Below are 16264 nucleotides of genomic sequence, written 5' to 3'. Positions count from 1 at the left end.
AAAAAAGCAGCAACAGGGGGTGAAGAGGTAGCACTAAGGTCCTGGTGCATGAGGGGCCCAAAGGTCTCTGCACATGTGAGGGCACCGGTATTATAAATGGCACATAATAAAGGGGTGCAGAGGTAGCACTAAGGTCTCTGCACATGTGAGGGCACCGGTATTATAAATGGCACATAATAAAGGGGTGCAGAGGTAGCACTAAGGTCTCTGCCCATGTGAGGGCACCGGTATTATAAATGGCACATAATATAGGGGTGCAGAGGTAGCACTAAGGTCTCTGCACATGTGAGGGCACCGGTATTATAAATGGCACATAATAAAGGGGTGCAGAGGTAGCACTAAGGTCTCTGCCCATGTGAGGGCACCGGTATTATAAATGGCACATAATAAAGGGGTGCAGAGGTAGAACTAAGGTCTCTGCCCATGTGAGGGCACCGGTATTATAAATGGCACATAATAAAGGGGTGCAGAGGTAGCACTAAGGTCTCTGCACATGTGAGGGCACCGGTATTATAAATGACACATAATATAGGGGTGCAGAGGTAGCACTAAGGTCTCTGCACATGTGAGGGCACCGGTATTATAAATGGCACATAATATAGGGGCGCAGAGGTAGCACTAAGGTCTCTGCACATGTGAGGGCACCGGTATTATAAATGGCACATAATATAGGGGCGCAGAGGTAGCACTAAGGTCTCTGCACATGTGAGGGCACCGGTATTATAAATGGTATATAATATAGGGGTGCAGAGGTAGCACTAAGGTCTCTGCACATGTGAGGGCACCGGTATTATAAATGGTATATAATAAAGGGGTGCAGAGGTAGCACTAAGGTCTCTGCACATGTGAGGGCACCAGTATTATAAATGGCTCATAATAAAGGGGTGCAGAGGTAGCACTAAGGTCTCTGCACATGTGAGGGCACCGGTATTATAAATGGCACATAATATAGGGGTGCAGAGGTAGCACTAAGGTCTCTGCACATGTGAGGGCACCGGTATTATAAATGGCACATAATAAAGGGGTGCAGAGGTAGCACTAAGGTCTCTGCACATGTGAGGGCACCGGTATTATAAATGGCACATAATAAAGGGGTGCAGAGGTAGCACTAAGGTCTCTGCACATGTGAGGGCACCGGTATTATAAATGGCACATAATATAGGGGTGCAGAGGTAGCACTAAGGTCTCTGCACATGTGAGGGCACCGGTATTATAAATGGCACATAATATAGGGGTGCAGAGGTAGCACTAAGGTCTCTGCACATGTGAGGGCACCGGTATTATAAATGGTACATAATAAAGGGGTGCAGAGGTAGCACTAAGGTCTCTGCACATGTGAGGGCACCGGTATTATAAATGGCACATATTATAGGGGTGCAGAGGTAACACTAAGGTCTCTGCACATCTGAGGGCACCAGTATTATAAATGGCACATAATATAGGGGTGCAGAGGTAACACTAAGGTCTCTGCACATGTGAGGGCACCAGTATTATAAATGGCACATAATATAGGGGTGCAGAGGTAGCACTAAGGTCTCTGCACATGTGAGGGCACCGGTATTATAAATGGCACATAATATAGGGGCGCAGAGGTAGCACTAAGGTCTCTGCACATGTGAGGGCACCGGTATTATAAATGGCACATAATATAGGGGTGCAGAGGTAGCACTAAGGTCTCTGCACATGTGAGGGCACCGGTATTATAAATGGCACATAATATAGGGGTGCAGAGGTAGCACTAAGGTCTCTGCACATGTGAGGGCACCGGTATTATAAATGGCACATAATATAGGGGTGCAGAGGTAGCACTAAGGTCTCTGCACATGTGAGGGCACCGGTATTATAAATGGCACATAATATATAGTGATGAGCGGCAGGGGTCATATTCAAATTTGTGATATTTCGCAAATATTTTGTAGAATATTTGTCATATATTCGCAAATTCGTATATTCGTTATATTCTACATTCTTTTTTTTTTCATGCGAAAATCGGTAAGGTAATGATCGCGTAATATGCGAATATTACGCCCTCAATGCAGGCGTGGTTCAAAAACAAATATATAGCACTATAGAATATAGTGCTATATATTCGTTTTTAGAATATTTGTCATTTTTTCCATCTGAAAACAGGATTCCTCCCCGCTTCTTGCTTGTGGGCCAATGAGTCATTGGCCCACAAGCAACTTAAGCAGGGAGGAATCATGACTTCAGATGGGAAAAAATGACGAATGTTCGTCATTACGAATATATAGCACTATATTCTAAATATTTGCGAATTCTCGAAGTGCCTATTCGCGCTCAACACTAATAATATAGGGGTGCAGAGGTAGCACTAAGGTCCTGATGCATGAGGGGCCCAAAGGTCTTTGCACCTAAGAAGTCACCAGTATTATAAATGGCACATAATAAAGATTGTGCATTTGGGCCGTGGATCTTTGTTACGCCTCAGGCCTTGGCGAGTGCAGTCGTCGTTATACCTGCAAAGTTATTAGTTACTAGTGTCGACCCCAACAATAGCCTGGCCCAGGACACAGCTCAAGGCAACATGACAAACTACTATAAAAAGCAGCCAATGTGGGCTGTGATAGAGCAAAGGGAAAAGGTCAGCATCCCCTTCCCTGGTCTATGCCCTGCCTGTAATGCTAACTATATATACAAATGATAATCTTTGGGGGACTTTAGTGTATAGCATGGGACATGCTACTATGACCAAGCTCCGGGGCAATGATGTCCACCAGACAGTCCCTTAAAATTCTATAGGAAAACTGAGAGTTGGATCCATGCGCTGCACAGTATAAACTAGAGCGGACCATAGGCTTCCATAACTGTGGCCCAATGACTGATCACCCAACAGCTATCACCTCTGAGGTGGCCAATATTTAGTGGGGGCAAGTAGCAGTGTGGCACCTCTTATCTCCCAGAGAAACAAATAAATGCCTAGGTTCAAATCCTTGTTTTCCTTCATGGATAGCCAACATTGCAGACCCCCAAGACACAATCGGTTTGCGGTACTTTTCGCATTTGTTTCATCTGTGACTACAGTTGCACATTCGATGCTACAGGTTCGTTGCTGACGCTGCAGTTCTCTCAGGCTCAAAATTGACTTTAGAGACCAAACAGGAGTTTTGCTGAGTGATCAAACCTTTGGAGCGACTGCTAGATAATATCAGAGAGCAGGAGATAGCTGAGGTCCGGTGACGCATCTCATTTGGCTGGTCTCCAGTTGTCTACTTCATGGGGCCGTTCTTTTGGCAGTAGATGTCATAAACAAAACCAATGGTGAAATGTATTTACAAGTCATAGGAACAAAGAAATGAGGGAATTTAACTGAAGCCTTGATTTACATAACAGGTCCAGCAGCTGCTTATCTCCCAATATAACAAAGAATCAGGTTAAGATCCAGGGCATCATTGCATTCAGCTGAGCTAGCCCTACAAGGCATTGCACCTGGTGAAGTTTCAGGTGAGAAACTCCCTTTAAGTCTCTAATATCTGCTGAGAGTCAGGAGGCCCCCATACACAATGGATGGTTGGCAGATCCTCTTGAAACTGGTGGGTTTGGCCAAAATGAAGCTAATGTGCATTGCCAGCTTTAAGCCGACCATACACTTGAGACAAAGGTTGGTCCGTCCCACCAATTTCAGAGGGGACCAATGGTCTCATTGCCGGGGGGCTTTACGACTATCCCCTAATGTCAGAAATGGAATGAAAGAAGGAAGAAGGTAGCATCTTATTCCCCTCTTTCCATAGAAATAACCCTGTGCCCCCGGCCAAGTGGGCCGCACATGTTTATGGTGGAGTCAGCGGTCGGGCACATGACCTATCTCAAGTGTATGGCCAACATAAAAGTGCCCCTAGGGGTAGTCTGTACCAATCCAACGTGAAGACCATGATCTACATTTATGTAATCTGGAGCCATTGCCCCATTATCATCCCTTTTCTAACTCAATGCACCCTTGACTGGTCTTCTAAACCTCCTCGGAGTAAGCTCGCAGTTCGAGAATCCTAAATTCCGTCTTCTAACGTAAATGGGGAGATATCCATCTTTTGCACCAAGCAGCAACGTGACTCTGCTAATGCGCAGCAGACGACCTTTCCAACCGTACAACCCAGGGGATAAACAACTTAGTCATGATGAAACGAAAAGACGTCAAACCCTCCAAGAAAGAGCCCACGTCAACATCCATCCTCCCCGAGTGCTCTTTGGATGGAGTTTTTTGGCGCCTCCGCACCTTGGACCCTCTTTTGGCTGCCGACCTCCGCTTGAAATCCTTTTAATGTGTGCGCGTGCATTAGCGGTGGGCATTGCCACTGGGTCGACATGCCATCAGAGCCGTCGTAAAACTGCTTGGACGTTACCCAAACTCTGCATTAATTTTCTGCTTTGTTACAAAAACAGATTTCTCTATCAAGTGTGGTGCGGCTGAGCCTTTCTAGCGTGTTGCGCTTTTTTGCACGTTTCTTATGTCTCCGTAGCCTCTTTTTTTGCTATTTTTTTTTTATATCCCCCCCTCCTTCTCTGTCTTTGCTGTGGCGTGTGCGCTGCCTGTCTGTGTCTGTCAGCCTGTGTTACAACACAGTATGTAACTGAGGAGAACACTCTGTGATGCAGTATGTCTCAGTGCAGGACACCGACAACCGCTTCTCCCCGTCTGCCAGTCGTCCTCTCCAATCAGACATGTCTTACTTATCAAGGGTGCAATCAGCATGTCAATGCAACCCCCCCCCTATATTACCCTATACGTATAGACCCGTCTATATATGTATGTATGTGGAAGTGCGTCACATGCTTGCTATTCATTGCACCCATTCTATCTTCTCTCTCTCTCTCTCTCTCTCGCTCTCTCTCTCTTGCTTTTCTCTCCCTCTCTCTTTCACTCAGGTCACTTTGACAAGCTCTCTCTCCTCCCACTAGCATTGCAATTAGCATATTAATAAACCACAGTACTGCCAGCAGAGAGAGAGAGAGAGGGAGAGAGAGGGAGACACACACACACAAGCACACATACAGAGACAGAATAAAATTCCTTCTGCCTGCTTCCTCTGAGGCCCAATTTCTGCTTTTTCGGGGGGCTTGTTTTGTTCTTTGAGATCTCACAAGGGCATTTTATGCCAGGAGCCTTTGCTGTGGGCAACCAGTACCTGCTCGTCTCCACGCCAGGCATGTGAAGATGTCAGTGGGTTGCGCATGTCCTGGTAAGTGCTCTTCTTCTTCTGCTTCTTCTTCTTCTTCTGCTTTTGTTAATTAACTTGCAATTAATGAAGTCAAGATCCGTCGGGTTTTTGCTGCAAGGAGTCGGGGCCTTTTTTTTTTTTTGGTATTTTGTATTTTTTTGAATTTGCAAAAAGTACCTGCTTTATTTTTTTACCTGGTGTGGGCGACGGATAAAAATTCCCAGAGTTCCTAAATGTCAGCCAATCAGAAGTGCCTCTGGACTTTTGACCTTAGGTCATGGGGTGATGGCGATGAGCCCGTTTCTGAGCCCTGATTGAATGACGTGAACAGATATTGTCATTTGGGCTGATTATAGGCTCCACAGATTGAATGACGCGAACAGATATTGTCATTGGGGCTGATTATAGGCTCCACAGAGGAGCATTACTTATTTCCCTTTCTCTAGGTCAATATCCACTCCCCCCCCCTTCCTCCCCAAATCCTATGACCCTCCAGGGGTTACTAAAGGTTGCTGCCAGTCCTGTCGTCAGTGAAAGACCCATTTTGGACCTAGTTTGAATGACATGCTTGTGCGTTTCTTTCTTAGTGCTATTCTAAGTTAACTCCTACAGCGCTGGAAGAGGCAAGGTACCTGAGCGTCCTTCGCCTGCCTGTTGATCGCCTCGGTGCTGAAAAACCTAAAAGGGTGATCCCATAGGTATTACTCTAAGGCTGCTGGTTATTGCCGAAGGATTGCAGAGATTCACTTTAAGTCAATGTAGCTTTGCTGTCTGGATGTGAGGAAGCAAGTGGAATTATTGCAGACGGGCGCACATTTTGTGTGGGGATACATATTTCTTGTCGTCGTTTGCAAGGACACCTTCCCGGAGCGGTGTGCATTGCGCTCATATCTGCAGGGACTCATTAGCAACATCTTTAAGAAAAGACAGAAAAACATTAGCAGGTCATGTAATGCTGTAGCTGCTGAATTGGGGGGGTGGGGGGTTTAAGTAGGGGACTGTCTGTCTTTCACAACACCCCCCCCCCCCACCTCCCGTGAGACTAAACTCTATGGAAACGCTGTTACTCTGTGTTTGTTTTGGAGATCAGATGGATACATTGTATCACCTTTTATACAGTAATGCTTCCAATATCACTGTAAACAAATATCTTTTGGCTTATTTATATAAACAAGGGCAACTTTTTGGATCTGGACTCTTTTTCTTGTGAATCAGAGCGAAGAGCTGTGACGGATGTTGTGGTCTCAATAACACCACAATCAGCTGGGGAGGACTTTGCACAACGTTTTGATGATAGAAATAGATCTGGGGCAGGACCCGTCACAGTTATGTCTGTCTCCATGATATCAGTAGATTTCTTACAGGTTTTGGGTCGATGCTTTGGTCTAAAGTGTATTTGTTTCTATAGTGAAGGGTCTGATTACCACTTGGAGTTCATGCTACAAGACCTTAAAGGAGTCCTCCGGGCAATTCCTACTTGTTCCTTTGACAATAAGATGATCACAGAGTGTCCTCCTGCTGAGATCCCCAGCGATCAGCTGTAATCTCTGGGGAAACCTAGTAAAAAGTGTTCAGTTTTTCCTGCAGCGCCACCACAGGGGAAATAAAGTATTACACAGTACCCATTTCAGTTGACTGGGTTGTCTGTATAATGCAGGTCAGGATGGGTGCCCTGTAGATGCTTTTTGTAAGCACTCTTCCCACTGAGTCCTGAACAGATCCCTATAATGACTCAGAACCGGGAACTGGAGAATTTAGGATACAGGATCAGGATATTGATGGCCTATTTTCAGGAAAGGCCATCAATATCAGATTGGTGGTGCGGACTCTTGGCACTTCCACCGATCAGCTGTTTGTAGGGGCCGCGGTGCTTGCGCTAGCGCTGCAGCCTATTCATTGCTAACACAGTGTTGGATACCTGCACGTCGTGCATGTAGTAGTGTTGGTTCAGGATATAACCTGGGCGAAGCTTCAATACCCTGCATCACCGCTACTAAGTACAGGTCGACAGCCCCACGTAAACAATGGAGAGAGTCCATTGAATAGGGCGATCGGTGACAGGGTTGCCAAGAGTTGGACACCAACTGATTTGATATTGATGGCCTATCCTAAGGACTTGCTTAAACGTAAATGTATCACACGAGGCAAGATGTCTACATCCTAATTTCGGAAAAGTGATGGTTGTGCCTAAGAAGGTGTGTAATACCTGATATCTGGTTCTCTGCCGTATTTCAATGTCGTCCTTCCAGTAATTTGTTGCCCCGGTGCTTTTTAAACATGACCCCATTATATCATAAAATTACTGGAGGGTCACAAGTTTAAAGGGGTTGTCTGGTTAATAGAGGAGGGGGTCTCCCATCTATTAGCCAGAGCCCAGAGTGGCTATAAGAAGCATCCCTTTGCTCTGGAGGACCCAGTCTGTCCATGGATTTCAGCAGGACTGGTGTAATGCTTCATTTCTCCTCTGGAAGTGCTGCAGGAAAATTGAGCACTTGTACCTCCCATTGTAAAGAGGTTAATATATTGTAGAACTGTCCTTCAGTGTAAGATTGCTTTTTGTTACAGTAAGCATGGACTACCCAATGTCTGGGTATAAAATTCAGTAATTTTGCTGCAGGAGACAAAGCCGTTCAGCGTGTCATCCTGGCTTCCATATGCAGTATGCAACAAGAGCTTTCTCAGTGCCCTTCCCTGGCGGAAGTCAGGAAGCCTTAGATGGTTGGCCGGTCCCACCATCATCAACTGGTCTGGCAGATGTTCATCTAATGTGTATGGTTAGCTTACAAGGGTTGTCCAGGACTTAAGAATTCATGGCCTATCCTTAGGATGAAGGGGGGGGGGGGGTCCGACTGGGGAATACCCAGCAATCAGCTGTTAGAAGGGGCCATCTTGCTCCTGAGGATAGGTCATCAATACTTGATTGGTGGGGGTCCAATTCCTAGCATCCCTGCCGATCAGCTGTTGGAAGGGGTCATCCATATATAAGCCTTTAAGAGACACAGTGAGCAGATATGCCTACAAAATTTCCTTAAAGGGGTTGCTCACTTTAACATAATGATAATCCTAAACAGGTATTCACCTAAATGACTAAACTGGTTGACCACTTTTTGCCATTATAAAAAAAAAAAGAGTATCTGAATGCAGATTGCTGGGCCTCCCAGAGATCAGCTGTAATCTGTGCTGGAGTGTTTAGTTCTTCTGCAGCGCCACCACAGGTGAAATGAAGCATTGCACTTTTTCCATTAAACTTGGACGGTTCATGTAACTTACAGACCGGCCCGGTCCTCCAGAGAGAAGGACATTCTGCGTAGGCGGCTGATATGGCTCATTTTCTGAATGTGGATCCCCCTCTACTACTTACAAAATGCCCCAATTTGGGTGATCTAAACTCCTTTAATGGCCATAGGTCAGCAAGGACACTGGAGGAGGTACACTGCCGTATAAAATTGTGCCCCCAATTGTGGATTGAGGTCTTTTTTTGCTGTCTTTGTGTCCGATAGACAAATCATTAGAAATCATAGTAACACTTAAGACTCAGCGTACTAGATTTTTGCAGTTTTTAATGGGAAACAACAAAAAAACAACCAAAAAAAGGATTCATTATTATGTGTGAACTTCACGCCCAAACCGGAGTCTGTCACCTCTGGCTGAGATTGTTTGTGTAAGAGCTTATCTGAAATAGGACACAGAGTAAATAAATGGCTTAATTCTACCTTTTACTGTTACAGTGAATATACCAAAAGCCAAACAGTATTCGATAGATCGGTATCTTAAAGGGTTTGTGTCATGAAGACAACCTACCATCCATATTCTCTGTTAGAGCATATGGATGCCATGAAGTGGGGTGCCCCAAAGGCGAGAGCTAGTAACAGCAAGCGGCTCTCAGGCCTCTTGCATACGAACGTGTGCTGGCCGTGCCCGTATTGCAGACCGCAATGCACGGGCAACGACCATGGGGATGCCGCATGCGGATCGCGATCCCATTCACTTGAACGGGGTCCGCGATTCGTCCATACTCCGTAGTGCTTACGTTCCGTATCTCCGGATTTGCGGACCCATTCAAGTGAATGCGGAATGCACACGGCCGGTATTGCGGACCCGCCGTATGCGTACCGCAATACGGGTACGGGGGGCGCACGGTCGTGTGCAAGATGCCTTACTCTGGAGGACCCCTGACCTAAGTCATTTTTATGGAGCAACATGTAATACCATATTTGCCCTGTAGTGGCCACTGCAGGGGAAACGTATGGCCAGCCGCAGGATCTGATCGCTGGGGGTTCCTGAATCCAAACCTATATCAGTTGATCACTAGGTTGCCTTTATTGTTAGAAGGTTTCGTTTCGTATTAAACTGGAAATGGTACCGATTCATTTAATCTTTGTAATGGTTGACACTGCTGTTCTCGGATACAAAGTCACCTGCGGTTGGATGTGTTCTCATTCCTGGCACAGTGGTGGCTGGGAGCGCGTGCTGAGAATGGAAGGGGAGCTTAGTCCACTGTTAATTCTCAGAGGTTGGACCCCCTATCCTAGTGGTACGCTATAACATTAGACTGGAGGACCCCTTTATGAGCCATCTGATTGGAGTCCATGAGACGAGAGAGAGAGAGCGTCAGCCTCTCCTGACCTAAAAAAGAGTGTTTCCATTCTTCTATCTGTCTATCTATCCACAGTGTAGCTATCGATCTATCTATGACATCTATCTATCTATCTATCTATCTATCTATCTCTATATCATCAGGCGGTGTAGTTATGAGCGATGGGTCTTTGTTAACGACATTACTTTGCTGGAAGCTTCCTATACGTTGTTATCCGTGGACGGCGAGGTCTGCTCTTCTGTTCAGGACCCACAGACGCCTGCTTTAAAAAGCTCTCATCTCCTTGTCCCGGGCAGACGGGGCTCTGCTTTACTTGCAGTTCTGGCGGAAGCTTTTACAGATTCTATTTTAAATTCTGTTTACAGCGTCGTCTTCAAGGATGTGTTACTGTAACCATATTAAAAAATAGAAATCCTGTCTATAGAACAAAACCAGTGTCCAGTATAGCCAACAAACTTCTGAGGTTACTGGAAATCGTGACCTATTTTTGATACACATAGGATGGCATTCATATTAAGAAACCACGGGGATAAACCCAGTCCTTTATAGAGCAGATGCCATGTTCAGTGACTGGGATGATAACTGTACCATGCAGAATCAGTGCACGTACACATACTGGGCACGGTTATAAAATGCGTCATCTCAGCAGTTTTTACTATGTGAAAATGGGAGAAATTCTGCACCAATGAATTTACTCTTTACAAGATTCCCTGCTTCCTTTCCCATTGCCATAGAGGTAGAAGATAACATTCTGTCTGCCTGCAGTCACCACTAGAGGGAGCTGACTGCATGCAATTACATTTGCCTTCAGTCAGCTCCCCCTAGTGGTGACTATGGGTAGACAGAATGTTGTAGTGTCGAGCTTGGGGACATCTTTAACTGGGCAGCAGCGTGTTATACCTGTTGAAAATTCCATAGCCACCTGCTCTCGACTACTCCCTTCCATCTCCCTGGGTTTCTTCACTGGTCTTCTGACTCCTGTGCTTTAAACTTCTGGATGGACAGGATCATGAGCAGCACTGTAGCAAATGACTGGCTTCAGCAGTGACCCAAATTTGGACAACCCCTTTAAAAGCAAAACATGCATTGGTGTTTTAAAGGGATTGTACGGGATTACAAAAACATGGCTGCTTTCTTTCAGAAACTGCACTACGGCTGACCATGGGCTGCATTAGGTATTGCAGCTGAGCTCCATTGAAATGAATGGGGCTAATCTGCAATACCACACATAACCTGCGAACACGGTTGGCGCTGTTTTGGGAGGAAAGCAGACATATTTCGTTTATGATGGTGTAAACCCCCCTTATATTGGTAATACAGAGATCTTCCTTCTCCATTTCAGGTACAAAAAAAATAAAAAAGCGAGCAAACTACCTGAATGGACCACAGATGTCTCAGTATTATGTGCACAGTACATAGAGGGGCGGGCTGAACAGGAAGTCGGTGTGGTGCAGCTTTAGCCAATAGCTGCAAAGCAGGAAGTGATGTCACAGAAGGAGGCAAATTCCAGTCACATGCAGCCATGTTGTTATTTCCTACAGTGATAGGGACCTATAGTCTATAGAGCATCTTGGAATCTTAGCGCTCATTTAGACGGCCGTATGCTGTCCGCTAAAATGCGGATCAGTTTTTTTGCGGATTACATGCGGACCCATTCACTTCTATTTGGCCCTTTTCTTCTGTTCTATGGCTCCGCAAAACAAATAAATCATGTCCTATACTTGTCAGTGAAAATCAGGACGTGGCCCTATTGAAGTCTATGGGTCCGTAAAAATGCGGAATGCAAATGCTTTTTTTTTTTGCGGACATGCAGAACTGTTCGCAAAAAAAACGGATCCGCATTTTTGCGGACAGCATACGGCCGTCTGAATGAGCCCTTAAGTGAAAGAATTTGTGAGCCCCGCTATGTTACGACCCTAGTAGCTCCATTTTAAAATTTGCTTGGAATTTCACTTTAAATTATGTAACTTTATTTGCCCACTTTGTGGAAGCAATTTTCCAACATTTTCTGTAGCCTTTCACCTACTTTTTTCCAAGCCAAGGCCTCAAGTTTATACAGAACTCTGCAACTTTATTAAGCCAGACAAACATATATATAAATGTATTTCTGCTGGGAGAAGTCAAGTCCAATAAGACAAAGACTGCATTTCTAGTTTATTGTGGATCCTCCCCGAGTTAACGCCGACATTTTTTTTTCCGTGTTGTTCTGTGCGAAAGACAAAGCAAGCTGATCCAGTAGAAATTCCTCAAAAATCGCTCACTAATCAATCCCACAGGGACTCGGCATTCAAAGAGCCTCACGTCACGGGCGTCTCCTGGCATATTGTTTCAAATCACATTTTGTCTGCGAGCAGCAGCCCATCTCTGATGTCTGCAAGAAAAAAAGGTTTGACGGACGTCGCAAAAAAAAAAAACAACGCTTCTTTTTTGCTTTTAATTATTCATCTGGAAGACGACCAGGGCATTAGACTACATCTGGTATCAGGCATCTTGGCCTAGCCCATAGAGAATACTATGATCATTCCAGCCCAGCAGTCTTAAGAGCTGGGCAGTCCCTGAAAGCCATGATGTCTTACCACCAGACATCTGCACGCTCTCGCTAAGTTAACACTTTATTCTTGTTAACATTTATTCTTGTACACAAATACAAGATGTAAAGGGTGGAAGATCTGATTAAAAATAGGGATGTTGGCACTGCAATCAATGGGAGTAAATTGACAGAGAAATGTCACAGTGACAGGACATGGCCTCTTCCTCAAGTGACCAGGGAGTGTCAAGGGAACTGAATACAGAGCCTTCTTTGAGTAGGCAAAATCCTACCTTAACTAGGACTCCAGCACTGCAATAGGACTGTCATTAACTCTCCCACAATCTATTGATGACATGACTCTGCTCATTCTATCCCAGTCTATACAGCAAAGCTGAAAAGTGATGTACAGAACAGAAACTGACAGTACAGTGTGTTCTCTAGTGGCTAGTGTGAAAACAGCAATATTTTTAAAGAAATGATGTGGGTAGTCACATAAAAAACACCATCAAACCACCAGGAGCTGAGACGGCACAGCACTTTTCCACCTTATTGTAGCACAGTGGTTGGACATATATCCTAATTATATGACATCCTCTTTAATAGTGTATGTTAACTTGTCTTAACTAGGCCTCTAGCAGTACAGTAGGGCTGTCATTAACTCTCCTACCCTCTAATGAGGAGATGACTCTGCTCATTCTGTCCCAGTCTATACAGAAAAGCTAAAAAGTGTGCTACAGAACATGAACTGGCAGTCTATTTTGTTCGCTAGTGGCCAGTGTGAAAACGGCAATATTTTAAAAGAAATGATGTGGGTAGTCACATAAAAAACACCAACAAACCATCAGGAGCAGAGGTGGCATAGCACAGTGGTTGGACATCCATCCTAATTATATGACAACCCTTTTAACTATGTATTTGGTCTTAACTAGGCTTCCAGCAGTACAATAGGGCTGTCACAAGCTCTCCCACTCTCTAATGATGAGATGACTCTGCTCATGGTGTCCCAGTCTATACAGCAAAGCTGAAAAGTGAGCTACAGAACAGTAACTGGTAGTATTGTGTTCTCTGTGAAAACTGCAATATCTTTGAAGACATTATGGGGGTGATTTATGACTAGATATACACCACTTTTTGAAACTTACTCCCTGCTCACGCCAGGACTAAAAAAGTTGGCATGGCGTGGGGGCAGGGAAGGAGACGGTCCAGCCTGGTTTAGGCCTAGAAAATGGTCAAAATGTAAGACAGCAAGGAAGCTGTCTTACATTTAGAATCGGCAGTGGACACTCTGAAGTTATGTAGAGGCCGGCGCCTCCACATAACTTCAGTGATCCACCGCCAACTATAGGGCTTATTAAGACCGGCGTCTAAAACGCCGGTCTTAATAAATGTGCCCCTAGTTGGATAGTCACATAAACACCACCAATCTATCAGAAGTCAAGGTGGCACAGCACTTTACCACCTTATTGTAGCAGAGTGATTGGACTTCCACCGCTCAGACAGTTTAGGCACATCATTTAACTGTATATTATTTCACCAAGACTCAAATCATTTCTTTAATGGAGCTTTCTCTGGATATTATGCATTGATGATTTCACTGTTTCCTGGTCATTGATTGCGACATCACATGAAATGTCCTGAAATGAATTATCTCCACTGGATGCAGGTGTATGGTGTGTTTTTCAGTGGTGTCAGCACTGATCAGATTCCCACAGTCATGGCTTTTTAGTAAGAGATCAGATTAGATAGACGGGCAGTCTTCTTACTTCCGAACTTCCAGTATTCTCAGTGTACTGAATAGGAAAGGGGAAGCTGAGTTCCCAGTGTCTATATATATCTCCCGGAGCTGATGGTGTGTGAGAAGAAAAACAAGACTTTCAGGCTGATTCAATGCCTGGAAACTCTATATCAGGAACCCTACCATGAAAATGATTTAAAGGGCAATTTACATATGAAAAATCTTCTACCTCTATAGTAGCAGGTTGTATTATGGTGGTTAGCACTGTTATAGTAAACTTATCCTGCTTGGTCTGGACAGTGGTTGACTGTGCTTGAATAGTGACAACCAATTTTCTAAACCACAAATGTGGTGAAAGCAGTTGTCACCTCCCTGCCCCCAGGCTATTTGGCAGGTCAAAAGTAAGCCCTTCCCATGGAGGATATGAAATCTGTGCTCCATCCTTGATGGGAATAATGTACTAGACCTCATATCAATGGTCTTCTTGACCAGTTTATGGACTAAACCAACATTTCATGATTTGGGTCTGAGATACGTTGTTTGGCCCAATTTTGGTCAATTTTATTTGCAGAAAGGTAGACCAGGAAGTAAAGTTAAAAATGGGTCCTGCTTTCCATAGGCTACTAATTTACGATTGGATTGTAAGGCTGAATATTTGGGAATATTTTCCAAGGGTGGCAAGTGGATCATGGAGATTCTGCTAATAAGACCTATTAGATTAACTATTGGATCTTGCAGCCTACCTGACTGGCGATTTCTAGGGCACTTTGGGGGCTGTTTGGTAGTTACAGGGTGATGCCCCAAGGAGAAATATCTACTGTGTTTATACTGTGCTTATATCCTCAAAGAGAGAAACGTTGTAAGTGGAGTTTGCCCTAACTCCAACATCTACAACTACTGTGTAAGAGTCCAATATGAAAAATGGCACCCATTGGTTGCCCATTAATTTCAATACATTAGGTGGACCTTCTTTCAACTGGAAAAGCCATATAGGTCTCATTGATGAATGTACATCCACTAGGACCTCTACTGATCTTGGGAACAAAGAGACTTGGGAGGTATACGTAACCAACTAACTGAGATAGTCTTCTTAACAAGTCTAAAGGTGGATTTACACTGCTCAGTATTTGGGCAGATTGTCGAGAACGAACGTTCCTGCGAACGCTCGTTCCCGACAATCTGCACGCCTAAGGGTGAGTTCACACTTTAGTTATTTGGTCAGTTATTTTCATCAATTATTCTGAGCCAAAACCAGGTGTGGGTCAAAAACACATAATAGGTGCAAATCAAATCATTACACGTGATCTCTGTGGAGGCTTCACTGCTGGTTTTGGCTCTCAATGACTGATGGAAATAACTGACCAAATAACTAAAGTGTGAACTCAGCCTAAATGTGCCGCCGATCACCTGAACGAGCAAAAGGCTTACTCATCGGTGATCCTGTCGTTTGCGCAGGCACATAAATTATCGTTTCTGGGCAGCAGATTGTCCTGTCTAAACACCAATCTGCTGGCAAGAAACAATGCAGCTGTATGAGGATGATCCATCGCAATAGCGATACCACGTCCTCATACTGTGAAGGAGATCGCTGCACGTAAATACAGCGCTTCACCCCCACTGAACGAGCAGCGTTCCTTCCCGACAATCGGCTTTAGCTGTAAACCAGTCTTAAGTGGCTAGAAAACATAGACACATAAGTCCTTACGGTACTTCTGAGGAACTGAGAGGCCTCAATAAAGAACAAGGGGCAATGTTTCCATTTTGTGCCACTTTATTTCAGGCCACTTGATTTCCGGACGGTAGTCATTCTCATTACAGAGATCCAACTAGTTGAGCGTCTAGGGCAATGCTTGCTGGGAAAAATATGTAAATTCAGAGATTAGAAAGCCTTAAAGGGGTTTTCGGGCTGATCGGTGGTGGTCCGACACCCGGGACCTTCATCAATTATCTGTTTGAGGAGGCTGCGGCGCTCCAGTGAGAGCCATGGCCTTCTTGCGGCTTACCCTAGGGAAGCGACATCACATTCACCAGTCACATGGCCTAGGTGCAGCTCAGTCCCATTCATGAGAACGTGGCTGAGCTGTGATACCAAATGCAGCCACTATCCAACGTATGGCGCTGTGCTCACCGTGTATGGCACTGTGCCTCCTCAAACAGCTGATCCATGGGGGTCTTGGGTGTGGCCCCCCTCCCCCACTAATCATATACTGAGGATAGGTCATCTGCAT

The 16264-nt window shown here is 44.9% G+C and overlaps 1 protein-coding gene across 7 annotated transcripts in view; it reads left to right on the top strand.

Annotated features, from left to right (window-relative positions):
* Positions 1-4952: 4952 nt before the first annotated feature.
* LDB1 (LIM domain binding 1) overlaps positions 4953-16264 on the top strand; it is a 145468-nt gene continuing 134156 nt past the window's right edge. For 3 of the 7 annotated variants that reach the window (XM_040437839.1, XM_040437833.1, XM_040437841.1), the window contains exon 1: positions 4955-5195. In XM_040437839.1, coding sequence (XP_040293773.1) covers positions 5171-5195 — 25 coding nt within the window. In that variant the 5' untranslated portion in view covers positions 4955-5170. Of the gene's footprint in view, positions 5196-16264 lie in introns of all 7 variants that reach the window. The other 4 variants (XM_040437835.1, XM_040437838.1, XM_040437845.1 and 1 more) reach the window with 3 other exon arrangements.

This window comes from Bufo bufo, chromosome 6 (genome assembly GCF_905171765.1).
Source record: "Bufo bufo chromosome 6, aBufBuf1.1, whole genome shotgun sequence".
NCBI lineage: Eukaryota > Metazoa > Chordata > Amphibia > Anura > Bufonidae > Bufo > Bufo bufo.
The sequence above is the reverse complement of the archived record's forward strand: the minus strand, read 5'-3'. Positions and strand labels throughout refer to the sequence as shown.